This window comes from Stomoxys calcitrans, chromosome 3 (genome assembly GCF_963082655.1).
Source record: "Stomoxys calcitrans chromosome 3, idStoCalc2.1, whole genome shotgun sequence".
Taxonomy (NCBI): Eukaryota; Metazoa; Arthropoda; class Insecta; order Diptera; family Muscidae; genus Stomoxys; species Stomoxys calcitrans.
The window spans coordinates 116367071-116385662 of record NC_081554.1 but is presented as its reverse complement, the minus strand read 5'-3'; the positions used below and the strand labels follow the sequence as shown (position 1 = coordinate 116385662).

At 41.2% G+C, this 18592-nt stretch overlaps 1 protein-coding gene across 1 annotated transcript; it reads left to right on the top strand.

Moving 5' to 3' along the window:
* The first annotated feature begins 3164 nt into the window (after window positions 1-3164).
* LOC106083278 (HEAT repeat-containing protein 3) lies at window positions 3165-16962 on the top strand. The gene is made up of 7 exons (XM_013246192.2): window positions 3165-4185; window positions 4245-4394; window positions 15637-15794; window positions 15857-15933; window positions 15997-16240; window positions 16306-16446; window positions 16535-16962. Exons 1-7 carry the CDS (start codon window positions 3249-3251, stop codon window positions 16802-16804), a joined length of 1977 nt encoding a protein of 658 aa, XP_013101646.1. The 5' UTR covers window positions 3165-3248; the 3' UTR covers window positions 16805-16962.
* Window positions 16963-18592: the final 1630 nt, after the last annotated feature.

Sequence of the window (18592 nt, the reverse complement as noted above, 5' to 3'; positions counted from 1 at the left end):
AGCATATCGGTCGCAGCGATCCAAGAGACAAAGCTGACTAACACCTGCAGCTTGCACAGTTGTCACGGCTACAATGTGCTACGTAAGGATCGCTCAAGGAATGGAGGTGGGGGATTGGCCTTCGTTATACACCATTCCGTGCAGTATAGACCTATCTCGCCTGCGCTTGACGCTAGTGACCCATACATGGAATGTATGGGGTAGCAGTCAAGTCTGGTACTACCGAGATAGAGATATACAACGTGTATATACCGCCGGTTGGCAGCTGTGTCCCGATTAATGGCCAGGCCTACAGCCCCGACATAAGTGGGTTGTTATCTGGCCATAGTCGTCTGGTTCTGGGGGATTTCAATGCACATCACTCGTCATGGCATTCTCCCCTAGGCAACGACCAGCGTGGCATAGCTTTGGCAGAGCAGATAGATAGCTCCACGTTTTGCACGGTGAATGAGGATGCCCCCACTAGGATTACGAGGAGGTGCAGCAGCTCGCCAGACATCTCAATCGCATCCCCTGATCTCCTGAGTGACGTATCCTGGCAAGCCGTCATCTCTTTGGGGTCAGACCACCTCCCCATAATCCTCACCATCGACGGACCACCCGACTTCATAACCTCTGAGCGCCGAACGTTCATCAACTACAAGAAGGCCAATTGGACTGGCTTCAGAGAGTATACCAATCGCCGCTTCAATGAACTGCCACCCCCCTCTGATGTGCTTGTGGCCGAGAGGAAATTCCGAGACATCATCAACGCAGCAGCCGCTCGCTTTATACCAGCCGGTCGAATACCGCAAGTGCGACCCAATTTCCCGGCGCAAGCAGTGGTACTCGCAGACGAGCGTGATGGGATTCGTGCTATGGACCCCGCTAACCCCAGAATCAGCGAGCTGAATCTGGAAATAAACAGGGTAGTCAACGAACATAAGCGGAATTTGTGGCTGGAACACTTGGAGCAATGTAACTTAGGCACCGGTGCAGGCAAATTGTGGGCCACTGTTAAGTCTCTCTCGAACCCCGGTAGACGGGACGACAGGACCTCAGTCACTTTTGGCGAGTTAACCGTGACTGATCCGAAGAGATGCGCCAGGTTGTTCAACCGTCAATTTATCGTGCATCCCGAGAGAGACAGGGCAAGGAGGAGAGCCATTCGCCGTATTCGTGGTCTCCGAGCCGATGAACAGCCATCACAATTTACCGTGGGCGAAGTTACGAATGTCATCCGTGGCGCCAAATCTTCCAAGGCGTTGGGCCCCGACGGAATCTCTACATTGATGCTGAAGAATCTGGATTTACCTGGAGTTGAGTACCTTACCACTGTCCTTAACCTGTCATTGAACACTCTTATAGTTCCCGATGTCTGGAAAATGGGCAGAGTGATCCCGCTACTGAAGCCTGGTAAAGACCCCTGTTTGGGGGAGTCGTACAGACCGATCTCCTTTCTCTCACCAGTGGCTAAGACGCTTGAGGCATTACTCCTCCCGAGCCTCGTAGGAGAATTTCCATTCGCCGAGCATCAACACGGATTTCGGAGACTGCACAGCACAACAACAGCTTTGCATGCCATCACCACACACATTTGCCGTGGCTTCAATCAACCCAGGCCATGTGATAGGACGGTCCTCGTGGCATTGGACCTATCGAAGGCATTCGACACGGTCAACCATGCCAAATTATTTGAGGACATCGCCAACACGTCCCTCCAGCCAGGCCTTAAACGTTGGGTCGCGAATTATCTGTGTGGCCGCCAGTCATTTGTGGAATTTAGGGATAAGAAGTCAAAACACCGTAGAGTGAAACAGGTAGTTCCCCAAGGTGGGGTGATATCTCCGGCTCTGTTTAACCTCTACCTATCCTCCATCCCACCTCCTCCAGACGGCATAGAGATCGTATCATATGCGGACGACTGTACGATCTTGGCATCAGGCCCCCCACCCATTGATGACATCTGCGATAGGTTGAACGTCTACCTCAACGAGCTTGCCTCATATTTCGCTGCAAGAAATCTGAAGATATCCGCCACCAAATCTTCAGCCACACTGTTCACTACAAATACGCGTGAGGTGAATTCTGAGCTGACTGTGATGGTCGATGGAGAATTGATTCCGACCATCAAGTGTCCCAAAATACTTGGCGTCACATTTGACAGCTCCTACACTTTCTCCCCACATGCCACAGCAATCTGCAATAAAGTCAAAAGTAGAAACAAGGTCCTCAAGTCACTCGCTGGCAGCACTTGGGGTGCAGACAAAGAAACCTTGTTGACCACGTACAAAGCAATTGGCCGGTCTGTGGTAAGTTATGCAGCGCCAGTGTGGTCACGTCAGCTTTGCGACACGCAGTGGAATAATATTCAGATCTGTCAGAATGCCGCCCTCCGAACTGCGACGGGCTGCCTCCTTAGTTCTCATGTGGACCACCTCCACCAGGAGACAAAGATCCTACCAGTGCGAAGACATAACTACATGCTGTCTACATTCTGGCTCAATTACGTTCCGGCAGATGCAGCCGCCTCAATTCCCACAGAGCTAGGATTGATGCCGACGTGCAAGATGTATGTCCCGACTGTAACCAGGGACCGCATGATACACGTCACCTGTTTAACTGCCCGGCCAGACCCACTCGACTCAGACCCAGATCCCTGTATACGCACCCCATCTTAGTCGCGGAGTTCCTGGGTCTTGACACTCAACAGAATCAATCAGACGAAAGATAGTACACAATAAACTGCTACAACAACAACAACAGTCACTATCAAGACTTTCTTCTGAAATTTAAGGCAGTGAGACTCCTTGTAACAGTACTTCGCTCCTCGACATTCTCGGTTTTATTTTGCTCTCTTAACGAGTACACAGAAACGACAAGAAGTGAAATAATTTTTGGTTGTCCCCTGGAATTTTTTAATATTTAACTTTGTATCGTTTATGTTGGAAAAACCTACCAAAAATTAAGGTCAGCCTACCAACCTACCAAGGGAATAAACTCCTACCAATTTTGGTAGGAACCTACCAGAAACGGCAACACTGGTTCTACTGTTTGTGTCACTCTGTAGTGCTGAAATCAACGATTTATCGAAAGTTATCGTCGACGGTAACTTCACGCAACTTTAACTGCACATTTTCCTGCATTACCATACGTTTGCAATATTTTAAGATTTTTTTTTAACATTGCAGCTGTTGGTTTTGTTAAATATTGGCTGCACGTGGGTACCCCTCAGAGAAACCAAAATATTTTCGTTGCAGTAGTTGAAAATGGGAAAAACGAGAAAGAGCAAAGCAAAATTTGGATTAAAAGTAAATCCAATTGGATTGGAGGCAAACGAAGTGGACGATTTTCTTAATGCATGTGAAGAGTTTGAATCATCTGGAAGTGGTCCTATTGAATCCATTAGGGACCAATTGCAGAATGCTAATATTGAAGAAAAACTGAACGGACTTCAATCATTTGCGGTACTGACAGCAAGTAAGGACAAGGTGGCGGCCATATGTCAGAGCGATACGGTGCGCATAGCTGCTCCATTGTTGTGCGAAAAAGACCTCTCCGTCCGTAATGCAGCAGCAGGGGCTTTGCGAAACCTTTCAGTAAACGGGACAGAGGTATGCGATTTTTTAGTTGAACAGGACGTTCTCACGCCGTTATTGGCACTGCTGGCAGAATATGCTCATGATAACGAATGGAGACCGACATTTGATGAAAATATGTGCAACCAAATGGATTTACGGTCGGATATTTTTTTGCAAGCCATTAATTTACTGTGGAATCTTTGTGAAAGTTCGTCTATAGCAGTGGATACCTTCAATCAAACTAATCTCATGGGCAGTTTTATCAGGTGTTTAGATTTCAACGTTTTTGGATTGGACATTGCTGTATCGGTCGCCCAATGTCTTTTGGTAGTAACAGAGAATAATCCTAAATCATGGGTTGTACTAAATGTGCATGTACCAAATTTTTTATGCCTTCTGTCTCTGAAAGGAGATTATGGACATGCGTATCTGGGCACATTGGCTGCTGGTATCTTAAGTAATGCTCCTGCTTTAGCAGCATCCTATTCAAGCACCATACTAAAGACTTTATCCGAAGTCTTGGATACAAATCAGCAGACCGCCTTAAATAGTATAATTGGTTTATCCGTTGAAGAATCAAAAGAGAATGCCCCAGAACTAGAAATCAATATGGATACCCAAGATGGTAAGAGTGCCACACATTTTCCGAAGTTCTTTGTTCTTACAAGATACACTATATAATAGATGAGAGCGAGGAAGCTGCTGCAAACAGAAGAAGACGCCAAGAATTGCCAACTAAAGCGGACTTGGCAGTCAGAAATATTGGCTATTTGCTGGATGCACAACGTGTTGCTGCTGAAGTCATTACCAATTTGTGCTCTCCCGATGATGAAGGTATGATGCTTTGTTATTATACTTATGTTACTCACCTCGAACAAACGTTGGCGGAAGCGGACTAAAATGTTCTTATTAGGTTAATAGTGTGTTTGTCTGTGTCTAATTCATCCGTGTGTCTGGCAATTTTTTTTTCTGTAATCTGTAAAAAACTTTTATTCTAATGATATTTATTCTCATGGTCAAACAGCCCGTATCTTTTCTCTTCATGATACGAAAAAAACATGAAATAATGGCTAGACATGACAGGCAAATACAACGAATAGTTATCAGTTTATTTTGACATATTGTTTTTAGTGTGCAATATACGACGTCTTTGCAAAAAGAGAAAGTATTTTTTCATGAGTACCCATTTTTTTTATCATTAAAGTCGCTAAATCAGGCAATGGTCGTGCCTTCTTCAATTACTTTAACTAAAGTTAAATTTATCATTATAATTTAATAATAATTTTTAGCATATTTTTACATTCTGTTGCTAGTCTTTTAAAGACTTTTTTACCATATGATTTTTTGCTCAGCAACATATAATTTTTTAAATTATTCTTATCCTTTTTTTGAGTATTTTGTGTGGGGTTTGCATGTCAAACGCATTTTCCTGATGTCTATTAATTTTTGGTTTATATTAAGTAATCATATCTCCACTATGGATTACACAGAAAATCAATTGATTTAGTTTCATAAACTCTGAGTGCCGGACGTTTATCAATCAGAAGAAGACCGATGGTGCTGCTACCCCCCTCGGGTGTGCTTGTTGCCAAGAGGAAATTCCGAGACATCATTAAAAGGGAAGGGCGATGAGTAAATACCCAAAAAGTATTTACCTGGTAAATTGGGTAAATACCTGGGTTTTTACCCATTTAACCCAAAAGCTGGGTATTTATAATTTTGTAAATATCTTGTGTATAACAACATTTTCCAAACAATTGTTGATGATTTCGCATTCTTTTTATATAAACCTGACCTTTTGATTACATAAAATCGGATTTTAGTTATATATAGCCACTATATAGACCGATCTCCAGACTTAAAGAATTGAGGCAATGAATTTGTAATTTTTCATCCGAATTCGACGAAGTTTGGCACAGTGAGTTCTGGAAGACTACTACTACCCATTTCTGTGAAGTGTGGTTCAGATCCGACTATATTTCGATATAGCTGTCCTATAGACCGACCACCCGATCTCCCGATATAGGGTAGTGAGGCCAAAAAAGATCCATTTATTACCCGAATTCGATGAAATTTGGCACAGTGTGTTCTGGTAGACCCCTACCCATTCCTGTCAAATGTGGTCTAGATCGGACTATATTTAGATATAGCTGCCATATAGGCCAATTTCCCGATATAGGGTATTGATCTCATAAAAGGAGCATTTTTCATCCGTTTTCGATGCAAAAAAAAAAAAAATAAAAATCGGACACCAATAACTCCAGAATCAGCGATCTGAATCTCGAAATAAACAGGGTAGTCAACGAACATAGGCGGAATTTGTAGCTGGAATACTTGGAGCAATGTAACTTGGGTATCGGTTTAGGCAAGCTGTGATCTACTGTTAAGTCACTTTCGAACCCCGGTAGACGGGATGACAGGACCTCACCACAGTTCTCATGTGGACCACCTCCACCAGTGGACAAACGTCCTACCAGTGTAAAGACATAACTACATACTGTCTAAGCAATACCTTTTGGGATGTTATTGTAGAGACCATCCAAATCATCATCTTGTGGATAGATATCCACCGCCAAGAAGCCTTAAGGTAGATCTACATGAACTAGAGCATGCGGTTCAAGCTACAAGAGAGACCTCTAGATCAAGCGGCATATCAAGCAGGTCTAGACAACATTCATGCAAACACGGTAGCAGATACGGTAAATATCTAACGGGTGAATGTAGTCCTTGGAGGTTTACCGGGGGAGGAACGAAATTGACCTCCCCCGGTAAACCAGAGTGATTCTGGTTCAATTACGTTCCGGCAGATGCAGCCACATCAACTCTTACAGAGCAAGAATTGATGCCGACGTGCAAGATGTATGTCCCGACTGTGACCAGGGACCAAACGACACACGTCACCTGTTTAACTGCTCAACCAGACCAAATCGACTCAGACCCAGATCCCTGTAGACGTACCCCATATTATTCGCAGAGTTCCTGGATCTTGACACTGAACAAATTCAAGCAGACGAAAGATAGAACACAACAACAACAACAGGGCACTCGCAAAAATATGAACATTCCAAAATATTTGTTCTCCAAAATATGCGCTCAGCGCAAAAGCTTTTATATGTGAACAGCTTATTTTTAAATCATTAAGTAAGTCGTTTAGCTGAGACAATAACGAGACTTTAAATCGTGGATTTTAACTTTTGTACCCAATCCTATGGCAGCCGGTTGTACATACCGGATTCGCACAATGGAGTCTTTCATCGGCAAGGGCTGCCGCCTCAGTGAACAATACACTGCTACAACAACAATAATTTTTGTACCTAAATGTACGAATTTGAAAAAAAAATTGTCGCCCGGTATATTCTATTAAAGTGTACATGTATTCCAAAATATCGGATTAAGATAAATCATCCATGTCCTATTTTGTATTTTTTAGTACCTAAATTTCGGGAAAATCTTCCAATTTTGAGATCTGTAGTTCATTCTGTAAAGAAAGCACTTTTTTGTATGTTTTAGTACCTTAATATACGAATTTCAAAAAAAAAAATCGTCTAGTCGTCCTATATATATATACACCGCAAGGATTAAAATTGAGAGTTCTCAATTTTGATAATAACGTACAATTTTGTACGTTTTAGTGCCTTAATGTCCGAATTTCAAAAAAAAAAAAATCGTCCAGTCGCCCGCTATATACTCTCAATGTGTATCTGTATCCAAAATTTCTGAGCTCTAGTTCAATGCGTAAACAAATTACCATTACGAACGTATTACAAAGAACCTCCAGTCGGCCAATATATACTATCAAGGTGTAAGTGTATCCGAAATTCATACATCTAGCTCAATCCTTAAGAAAGTACCATTTTGTGCGTTTTAGTACTTAAATGAACGAATTAAAAAAATCCTAGTTGCACAATATATGCTGTGAAGGTGTTACTGTGTCCCATATTTCAGACCTCTAACTCAATCCGTAAAGAAAGTGTCATTTTGTATGTTTCAGTACCTAAAGGGACGAATTTCAAAAAGGTTTCCCAGTTCTCCGATTTATACTGTCAAGGTGTACCTGTATCCCAGATTTCAAAGCTTTAGCTCAACCAAAAAAATCTTCTATTGCAGTTGCCAGGTTTATACTCTCAAGGAGAATCTGTATCGCATTTTAAGAGCTCTACCTCAATTCGTAAAGAATTTATCAAATAGTACCGACTGCATTACAAAAGTAGGTTTTCTTTCACTTTTGGTACGATTTATTACCTTAATTCTCGCTGTCGCCGTTTGCTGTAGACGAAGATAGGCCAAATCGTACAATGGTGCCCAATTTGTGCATCAAAATGTGCGAATTTTGAAAAATTCATCTTATCACTAATCATATATTTCCCAGTTGTACCTACATCCAAATTTCAGAGGTCTAGCTCAATCCGTAAAGAAAGCACCAAATGGTACCAACTGTGGCAATAATCGTACTCTTCTCTTATTTAGAGAACATTTTTTCAAAATATTTCTTTCCATCCCTATTTTGTCGCAGCAGCGTCATTTAAGCTGAATTTCAAACTTCTAGCTCTATCCGATGGCTCTGTGCAAAGATCACCCTTTTCGTACGATTTTGGTACTTTTTACTATCTTAATGTACAAATTCCCAAAAACTCATCAAGCCTCCCAACTTAGGTTGATATAGTGTACGTATGTACCTAAATTTAGAGCTCTAGCACCAAACCTTCTTTTTTCAAAATTTCAAAAATTGCCAAAATTCTTGCGTTACTATGAAATTGGTAAAGATACCTATTTTTTTTTGGAAAATTTTGGTGGCTCTTGGCTGCAGGAACTAACCCATCGGCGGTGACATTTAGTCAGAGTCAGAGCTGCATTTTATACTGATTGCCAACACACTATTTATAGGCTGACCCTAATCTTTTGAAGGCATCTTGTCTTTGCGAATATCTTAGTTTTTTTAGTGAAAGTTTCGCCGAATCAGCTTCAGTATTTTGAGGAAACTTCATTATTTTTGCTCTCAAACTAGTTTTTTGATTTTAACAGGTTATTGTTTGTGTGCGTCTATTGGTTTTAAATGACTTTTATTACCATAACATTTTACGCAAACAAATTGAAAACAATAAGCAACTGTAATTGTTAGGTTAGGTTGAAAAGAGGTTGCGAGTATTAATCCGCCCCATGCCACTATGGACATTCATCTAAGCCAGTAATCGGTTTGTTGTGCGCTCTAAATACTTAAAAAGTAACCTAGAAAAAGAAAATCTAAGTTAGGAATTTCATGCTACTTTGAAAATCCTTAATTGATTTTCATGCCACGCCCTATGTTGGTTCATGTCTGGTATTGTGTCCCCATCTAAGTGTTAGACGCGAAAGCCGGCCAATGACAAAGGAAATGCTCCAACGTCTCATCACCTTCTCCGCCTGCCCTACTCATGCTAGCACTTGCCGCACCGATTTTGCATAAGTGAGTTCGTAGTCCTATATGTCCCGTTATTATACCGAGACCTATACTGACCTCCTTCTTACTTCCTTTCAGCCTCCCCACAGGATTTTTCCCGTCCTACCGACCGTTTTGCTGTATCACTGGGTTGCATGAGCATTCGTCGCCCACGCTCTTAACTCGGATTGCGTCGACCAGAAAGGCTTCGGGTTAACCAGTTTATTGACGGCAGTTCTCAGGCCTTCATCGCCAAATTGTCTGCCCTTTCATTCCGCCTTACTCTGTTATGGTCCGGCACCCAAACGATGCGTATTTTGCCATCCTCAGAGAAGGTGTGCTTACATTCCAAAACTGTTCGTGACCTTACCGTCCTGGTTGTTATTGCCCTTATATCAATTTGACCCTATGGTATGCAGCCGGACAATGTCCGATTGTATGAATTATTTCAAGACCAAATAAATTTAGGGCAAAATATGTGTCCGTAAAGATGTTCACACTCGACATCCTCGCATTAGCACCACACCACCTCACGCGTTCCGTGGTCGCCCGCATCTCCGCCTGCGGGAACGTATTATGGTCAGGCAGTCTAAAATAGATCTCAGTCCCTGGGTTTTCAATGTAGACCTCCAGGCCCACTCTGTCCTCTAGCTTTGATCCATCCGTGTAACATGATCTTCCACATGGCAATACTAGGGTTCCGCTAATCCAAGACTGTGCCGCAGGCAGCAGTGACTCGCACTCGACCTCAAGTGTCGACTCAGGTATCCGATCGAAAACCTCTTCCCTTCCTTCCAGGTTTCCTATCGTCGCCTTGATTATACTGCGATGGTATAAGCTGCTCCCATCCTCAATCCATTTTCCCATCGCCTTAAGTCTCATAACCGCAGTGGCTGCCTCACACTTAATCAGTATGTCGATGGACAGTGCCCTAGTGGGCGTGGTCTTCATCGTTCCGCCTATGCCAAGACAACATGTTCTCTGAACCTGTTTATGATCGTTATGTTGAACTTTTTCTCCATAGCAGTCCACCAAACTACTGAGGATTAAGTAAGTATTGATCTTATGTTCTCTGGGTTAACATTGAGACCTGTGGGTCTAGCCCTGTCATATGCAAGACCTTTTCGGCCCTTCTGCATAGCCGGATCCTTACCCCTTAGAAGTTTTATAACAAATCCCTCCTCAGTTAGTGATCACCATAAATTACCTTATGGTGGTCACTCATGGGAGTGGGACACATAATTTATCCAGCTGTTCCTTAGCATATGGTTTATCCAGTCTCTAGAGACCCGATCCACACGGTACTGGTCTAAGGATTGGTTCAGTGTGTCGAATCGCACATTGTTAAAAGCACCCTCGATGTCAATGCATACCGCCAGTGTGTACGTTTTGGCATCGAAGGATTCTTCTATTTTATGCACAACTTCGTGCAGGGCAGTCTCCACCGACCCTTCCGTGACATAGGCATGCTGTTTGTATTTGAGCAGTTCACTGGATATCCTAATCTTTATCATGGTGTCCACAATACGTTTCATGGTTTTAAGTAGAAAGGACGTAAGGCTTATAGGTCTGTAGGCCTTTGGTGTCGCATAACTTACCTTGCCGGGTTTGGGTATAAATACCACCCTTGCTTCTTGCCAGGCTTTCGGAGTATATGCAAGTTCCAGGCACGCTGTGAAAATATGGGCCAGGTGGGGCGCCACATAGTCTGCCTCCTTCTGTAATACACCGGAAATATTCCATCAGGTCCTGGTGACTTAAATGGTTTGAAGGTCCTCAAGGATTCCTTTACCATAAATTCTGTAATTATAAACCTTCGATCAACATCATTATTCCAAGAATCCGGTGTCTCTGTGAGTCCCGTCGTATCCTGTGAAAAATGGATTTTCAACAAAAGCCTCAACATGCCCTCCGTTGCCCCTGCTCCCACTCCACTTTTTTATCTTGGCGGCGTCATTAACGCTATCGACCTGTTCGCAGAGAAGCTTCCAGGAGGCACTTTTGCCGCTCTTATAATCTTATTGTAGTCCTTGAGCCGTGTGTAATACACATCCCAATAAACTTCCGCTTTTTTATGACGTGCTCTGTTAAAAAGTCTGCGGACCTCTTTCCCAATATTGCGAATCTCCCCGGTCATCCAGGGTTTTTCTTTGGTTGATTTCCTTTCCCGAAGAGGACAACTATCTTCGAAGGATTCCACCAGTGCAGTCGTAATCCTGTTGACATTTTCGTCAATGACTTCTATGCTTGGACAATCTAAATTATCTTGCCCAAATCTTCTTCTGAGTAGCCTTCCAAATTTTGTCCAGTTGGTTTTCAACTTATTCCGGAAGCTTATCGGATTCGGCGCTGGCCGTGCTATTCTTAATCTAATATAGCGATGGTCAGAGAAAGAGTGTTCCATGTAGGCCTTCCAATCCTGAACCTCATCGATCAGATTTTCTGAATCTAATACCTCCTCCCTAATCCTATTAACAAAGGTAGCGGTGTTACCAATATTTAGTATTCAAAAACTCTGCCAGGGCTTGGCCCCGCTTATTAGTGTTGGTACTACCGCACGAAATGTGGTGAGAGTTCGCATCGCACCCTATTAGTACCTCGTTTCCTGTCTGTTTTGCTTTCCTCAGCAGCCGTTGCAGCTCCGACGTGCATGGCGGTGTCGGAGAGTCGAAAGGCAGCTATGATCCACGTCTCCCTGTCTCCTCACTGTTAGCATCCGAGCGTCCGACATCGTCCATAGCATCCGTTCCGAGTCGTCCATAGTACCCTACGTTGACAACTCTGAGGAAAATATATAATTCAAATTTGTATGGCAAATAACGCAGTTCCTCAGCCGAGTACCAGTGTTAGCATAGAAAAATTGGCAGTTGGTATGGTTCAGTTCAGAAACTTTGTTCCGAGTCGTTCATAGCTCCTGGATTAAGGCAATATGAATCTTGCCCTTGCTGATTTTCTCCATAAGAGCGTGAGCAGCAGTCTCGCTCCGGTGTAGGTTTATCTGGATTACCTCAATCATTGGTCCTCCAGTAAATGGACATCGGTCCACCAGTAAATGGGACCGTAAATGGGTAATGGGTGATGATCTCATCGTCTCCTCCCTGTTCTTTAGACTGCCTGATGTTATCGTATTAGGTTCTTTGCCTATCCTAGTCTTCCGAAACTTGCGAAAGTCGGTAATGGTTCCATCGTAGGGTCCCTGTTCGTTAGGCTGTATTGAGTTTCCATTCCCTACTATAATTGTTCTCCTTAAATGATGTCGCTAATTTCTTCTTGATGGAAAAGATGTCCGGTAAAAATTGCATCTAACTATTGCCGTATATGCTTATAATTTGCACCATGTCTTTATAAGGCCTAAAATATTCCTAATATATTAGAGATAAAATAAGAAAAGGTGGTGGAAATAAACATCAGAAATACCAAGAGATTTCTACGTCATTGCAGTTGTAAACCTTTTTCTTTCTTTGCCAACTATTTGATGTCAAATTACCTAGCGGCAAACGTAAGTGTAATATAAAACTTGCTCTCATAGATACAAGTTTGCTGACTAATATTATTTTAACACGTTTCCTGACCTAAGGTGGGTATTATGTTCGTGTTTCACAGTGAAAATTATATTTTTCACGATTACTTTTTATAGATAATAGATTTTGAAGAAAAATACTTTCTGATCTCATTCATAACGCCATTCCCATTATTTAAGGTAAAATTTAATTAAAAGTGTAATGTTGTCAGTGATATTTTTGTAGTTTTTAAAAAAAGTAAGCGTGAAAACCATGGGTATTGCGCTGTGAAACACTAACTTAATACCCACCTTTAGGGAGCTTGGGATTTTGTAAACATGCAATTTCACTCATCGAATTTCAATAAAGTTTTTTGTGCATAACGCCTAAGGAAATTATTATTCGTACAATCTTTTTATTCTAAAAAGATTTTCTTGGAAGAAAATCAAAAATTGAAAAAGTAAATTTTTGAATGTTTTAAATAATATTTCACTGTGCCCAAATATACGGTCAAAGCCAACAGTCTAACAAATTTCTACCAGAATCAACACTGCTTTCTATTGGCTGATAGGCTGATTTCGTCCCTTTTTCGTCACTGTGAGCTCCGTATCAATTGCCTTAAATACTGTATTGTGAATTATGGAATTCCAAGAAAAGGGGACAACATTTCATTTGAAATTATTATTTTAAAATGTAAATTAAACCGGGTGATCCTATCGGGGTTTAAATATTGCCTTTCTGAGTCCTTAAAATTTTTCATTTCATAATTTATAATTAAATATTACTTATTATTCTTTGAAAAAGTTTTTCAGTCTAGCAAGCAAAATATTTCATTTAAAGACAGTTTTAAATAACATTTTTTTTTACAAAAAAAAAAAAAAAAATCATTTAAAAAAAAATTATATACAATTATATCTTAGTAAAATGTTTGTTTTTCGGAACAATTTTCGTTAAGAAATTTGTTGGAAAAAATTCCATAAAGATTTTGGCTTAAAATTCCATAAAGCGTTTTGTCTTTGGTTAGAAGATTTTTCAACCATATTAGGTGTGATGACTTCAAGGACCGTGCGTTGGTATGTTGTTATTGTAACCACACTTTTCATGTGGAGGTGGCGATCCACGTCAAGCTCCTGTGTAAGCAAGCTCGTTCCAGTCCAAAGGAACGATCGCCGTGGGCACAAGGTGGCCATTGGTTATTTAAAGGCGCCAATAACTCGCCTTATCATATCCGGCTTCAAAGGCACTCAGTATTTGTGCAAGAGTCGGTGCCGCCCGGCCTCACGCTGAGACTCTCCGCTCGATATCGCTGATTGTCCGTGACTACCGTTGCATCTACTCCGTATGTAGCTTTCCACTATCCGCAACCTGCGGACGCGCCCGGTTGCTCGCAGCTAAGCTTCTCGTGACAGCAATGAACACCACACAGATCGGACCTCAATGTTCCAGCCTGTGTGGTGCTCACAGCTGTCCCGTGCCGTGTTAGTTTGTTGTATTTAAATCGTATTAATTGCCTCTATGATACAATTACCACATTAACAACGCTCGACAACCCTGTCTATTAGCTATACTTTTTCCCAATGCATGTGTTTTTGTGTAATGACAAAATGAGAGCCCTATAATGTCGTAAATGGTCTATATATCCATTTGTTGGGTTTTGGGTGGCCCCCGAGTCACCCGACCCCAACAATAGAAATCGTGTTTTGTTTTAGGTGACTGTAAGTGTGCTAAAAAAAATGTCGAACGAATCGCATCACCAATCTCCGAGATCTGGTGTTTTTGAAAATTATGTTAATGAGAAGTACTTCTTAGGGGAGGGATGGCACCTCAGATATTTCGACTCAAATATAGATATAAAATTTGTGCTTTACACCCAAATTCCTTTAATTCGATCCCCATATTGCGATGGTCGGTAAATGTGAACCGTTTGGAGGGCGTTTTGGGGATGGGGAGCCCACCGGCACTTTGCTTTGAAAATAGATATCAAATTCGTTCTTTACTCCTAAACACCGTTGATTTGATCTCCATATTGCCATAGTCGGAGACGAAGTTCAGTTTAGGGGGTGCTATAGAGGTACCCCCAAACACTTGGCCTCAAAATTGTATATCGGATTCGTTTTCTACTCTCAAATATCTTTCATTTGAGTCCCATATTATAATAATGGGTTAATGAACCTATTTGACGTATTTTTAGGAGAAAAAGCGCCACCTTTCAAGTGAGTCTTATATAGCCATAGTCGGCTAATGTGCCCATTTGGGGGTATTTGCGGGCAGGGCGATCAAACAAACAAACCGAGTCCCATATAGTCATAATTAGTTAATGTACCCATTTGGGGCGTTGGTGTGACCCGCTATATTTCAATCTGATTTTGCATGCCATATTCGTAATCTACTCCCGAGTACCTATCATTTGAGTCCCATATTGATATGGACGTTCAATTTGTCTGCTTGAAGGAGTTTGCGGTTAGGGCGACTTCCTGGGTACTTGAACCCAAATTTGTATACCATATTCGCATTCGACAACCCTGTCTATTAGCTATACTTTTTCCCAATGCATGTGTTTTAGTGTAGTGACAAAATGTGAGCCCTATATTGTCGTGAATGGTCTATATATCCATTTGTTGGGTTTTGGGGGGCCCCCATTATTATCCACTTTTGATTATCTATCTACTTTTGATTTTCGGGTAACGGGGGAGGGCCGCTCTCTTCCGATATCAACAATTAATAAAGCCTGTTCTTTCCTCCTGCCCATATCCACAATCTTCTCCTGAATACCTTTCATTTGTGTCCCATGATCGTGCAATGAACCTATTTTAGTGGGTTTAGGTTTGGGGCGGCCCTCCAGTTACTTGGACCCAATTTTTAATACGAAATTCGTACTCTACTTCTGAAGACCTTTCATTTGAGTTTCATATTGTCCTGATCTGTACACTTTTATTTTTGGGAAGTACTTTTGGGGTAAGGTGGAGGGTCCGCCTCCCTATCGATATCAAGAAATTATATAGCCTATGTTTCCTTCCAGACCAACCTACACAATCTGTGAACATTTCAATGTAATCGGTTCAGTCGTTTTTGAGTCTATACGGAACAAACAAGCAAACCGACAAACAAACACAAATTGATTTTTATATATAAGAAGAAAATATTTATTTTATCTTTCCAGAATGGTCCGATATGGATGATGAAGCTGTCTCTGAAAATGAAAGTATTGTCGATTATGAGTCGAAGATGAGCAATGGCAGCACCACAAATCTAAATGAAGGTGATAAATTGCCTTTGGATATAATTGAAGCAATTAAGTCTCTTGTGCTTGTTGATAAGGTAAACAAATAGAACCAACACTCAAAGTTTTTTTTTACAATTATTGCTCCGTCTGTTCACAGTTATGGCAAAGGTCTCAGCCTTTGGATACTATTTTGTCTCAACAATTGAGAGATTCAAACATAACTCTGTTAATGAAGTAAGTTAATAGTACAATAAACAATTGCCATTGAATTGTTTTCCATGTTTCTCATTCTTTCAGAGCTAAAAATTTACGAATTTCCTCTTTATTGTGTTTGCAAAATTTATGCAATTGCTTAAACGCCGAAGATTTGGGTGGACACAGTGCGATTTACAATGTTTGGGTGGATTTAGGCCAACAAGTTTTCAAGGGAGCCAAGGATCCAACGATATTAGAGCCATGTACATCACTTATGCGAGCATCCCTGGAGCACTTAAAAACAAAAAAAGGACTCTTCAACCAAATGACGCAAAGCGATTTGGAGGTATGCATATGCATGCGAATATGAATGCTTTTTGTTAACATTGAATTTGAATGTTCACATTGCAGCTCATATTAGATGGCGTACGAAGTTGTAGCATGCCAGAAATACGTGCAAATTGGCTGCGAATGCTCGGTTCTTTAGGATGCTTGTTAAACGAAGCCCTTGTAAAAGTAATTGTTTCGTTTATAGTGGAAACATGCGCAAAAGTAAGTAAATAAATTATTTTATATACATTTATGTATATACACATGCTCAATGGAGTTAAACTGAAACAAACCTGATTATGATTGTTAGGAAGATGATGTGTGGACAATTTCGGAAGCTATTGACGCTTTAATGGATATGTTCTCTGACAATGATTGGCACCAAATTCTACTTGACCTGAACCTACCTATTGCTATAAAGGAGTTGGAGAAACAATTCAAAACGAAAGTACGTTCTCAACGAAAAGAACTACGAGACCGTTATCCCGCTGTACAGACTGTCCTTACTAATTTGTCACGTTTCACCAAGTATATCGAAAAAGAAGCCTTAAATTACACAAACGGTACTAGAAGTACCTGAAGCACGCATTTACATACGCCATATGTAATTAATTTTTTAATTTTTAATTCTTATAATTTTTACCATTTTATATGATTAAATAATTTAGCAACGACTTCTTCTAAATGGCTCAATGCTCACAAATAAAAATCAAATAATAAATAAAGTTTCCACTTTAATTGCTGTCGTAAACTTTGAACAAATCACTCATCTATTTTCAATGTGATGGACACTGAGGCGGCAGCCCTTGCAGATGAAGGACTCCATCGGGTCAATCCGGCACCGGCTGCCATGGAATTGATCTATTTGCAATATTTGTTTTTATACCCTCCACCATAGGCTGGGGGTATACTAATTTCGTCATTCTGTTTGTAACTCCTCGAAATATTCGTCTAAGACCCCATAAAGTATATATAATCTTGATCGTCATGACATTTTTAGTCGATTTAGCCATGCCTGTCCGTCTGTCTGTTGAAAGCACGCAAACTTTCGAAGGAGTAAATCTAGCCACTTGAAATTTTGCTCAAATAAAGGGTGATTTTTTTGAGGTTAGGATTTTCATGCATTAGTATTTGACAGATCACGTGGGATTTCAGACATGGTGTCAAAAAGAAAGATGCTCAGTATGCTTTGACATTTCATCATGAATAAACTTACTAACGAGCAACGCTTGCAAATCATTGAATTTTATTACCAAAATCAGTGTTCGGTTCGAAATGTGTTCAATTTTTGACAAATTTTGTTCAGCGATGAGGCTCATTTCTGGTTGAATGGCTACGTAAATAAGCAAAATTGCCGCATTTGGAGTGAAGAGCAACCAGAAGCCGTTCAAGAACTGCCCATGCATCCCGAAAAATGCACTGTTTGGTGTGGTTTGTACGCTGGTGGAATCATTGGACCGTATTTTTTCAAAGATGCTGTTGGACGCAACGTTACGGTGAATGAACACATTTCGAACCGAACACTGATTTTGGTAATAAAATTCAATGATTTGCAAGCGTTGCTCGTTAGTAAGTCTATTCATGATGAAATGTCAAAGCATACTGAGCATCTTTCTCTTTGACACCATGTCTGAAATCCCACGTGATCTGTCAAATACTAATGCATGAAAATCCTAACCTCAAAAAAATCACCCTTTACTTCTTATAAGTGTAGGTCGGTTGGGATTGTAAATGGGCCATATCGGTCCATGCTTTGATATAGCTGCCATATAAACCGATGTTGGGTCTTGACTTCCTGAGATTATAGAGGGCGTAATTTTTATCCGATTAAGTTGAAATATCGGTTTAGTATGACATCCAACAACTGTGCTAATTTTGGTTGAAATCAGTCCATAACCTGGTATAGCAGTCATATAAACCGATCTGGTGTCTTGACTTCTGGAGCTTCTAGAGGGCGCAATTCTTATCCGATTTGGCTGAAATTTTGAATGACAATGACTTCTTCTATGGTCTCTAACATTCAATTCAATTATGGTCCGAATCGGACCATAACTTGATAAAGCTTTGCATACCAAAAAGAGATACCGGAAAAAGATTCAGCCGGCCGCACCCTTTTACTTGTTTTGTTTGTTGTTGTTGTAGCAGTTTATTGTGTTCTATCTTTCGTCTGCTTGATTCTGTTGAGTGTCAAGACCCAGGAACTCTGCGACTAAGATGGGGTGCGTCCACAGGGATCTGGGTCTGAGTCGAGTGGGTCTGGCCGGGCAGTTAAACAGGTGACGTGTATCGTGCGGTCCCTGGTTACAATCGGGACATACATCTTGCACGTCGGCATCAATCCTAGCTCTGTGGGAATTGAGGCGGCTGC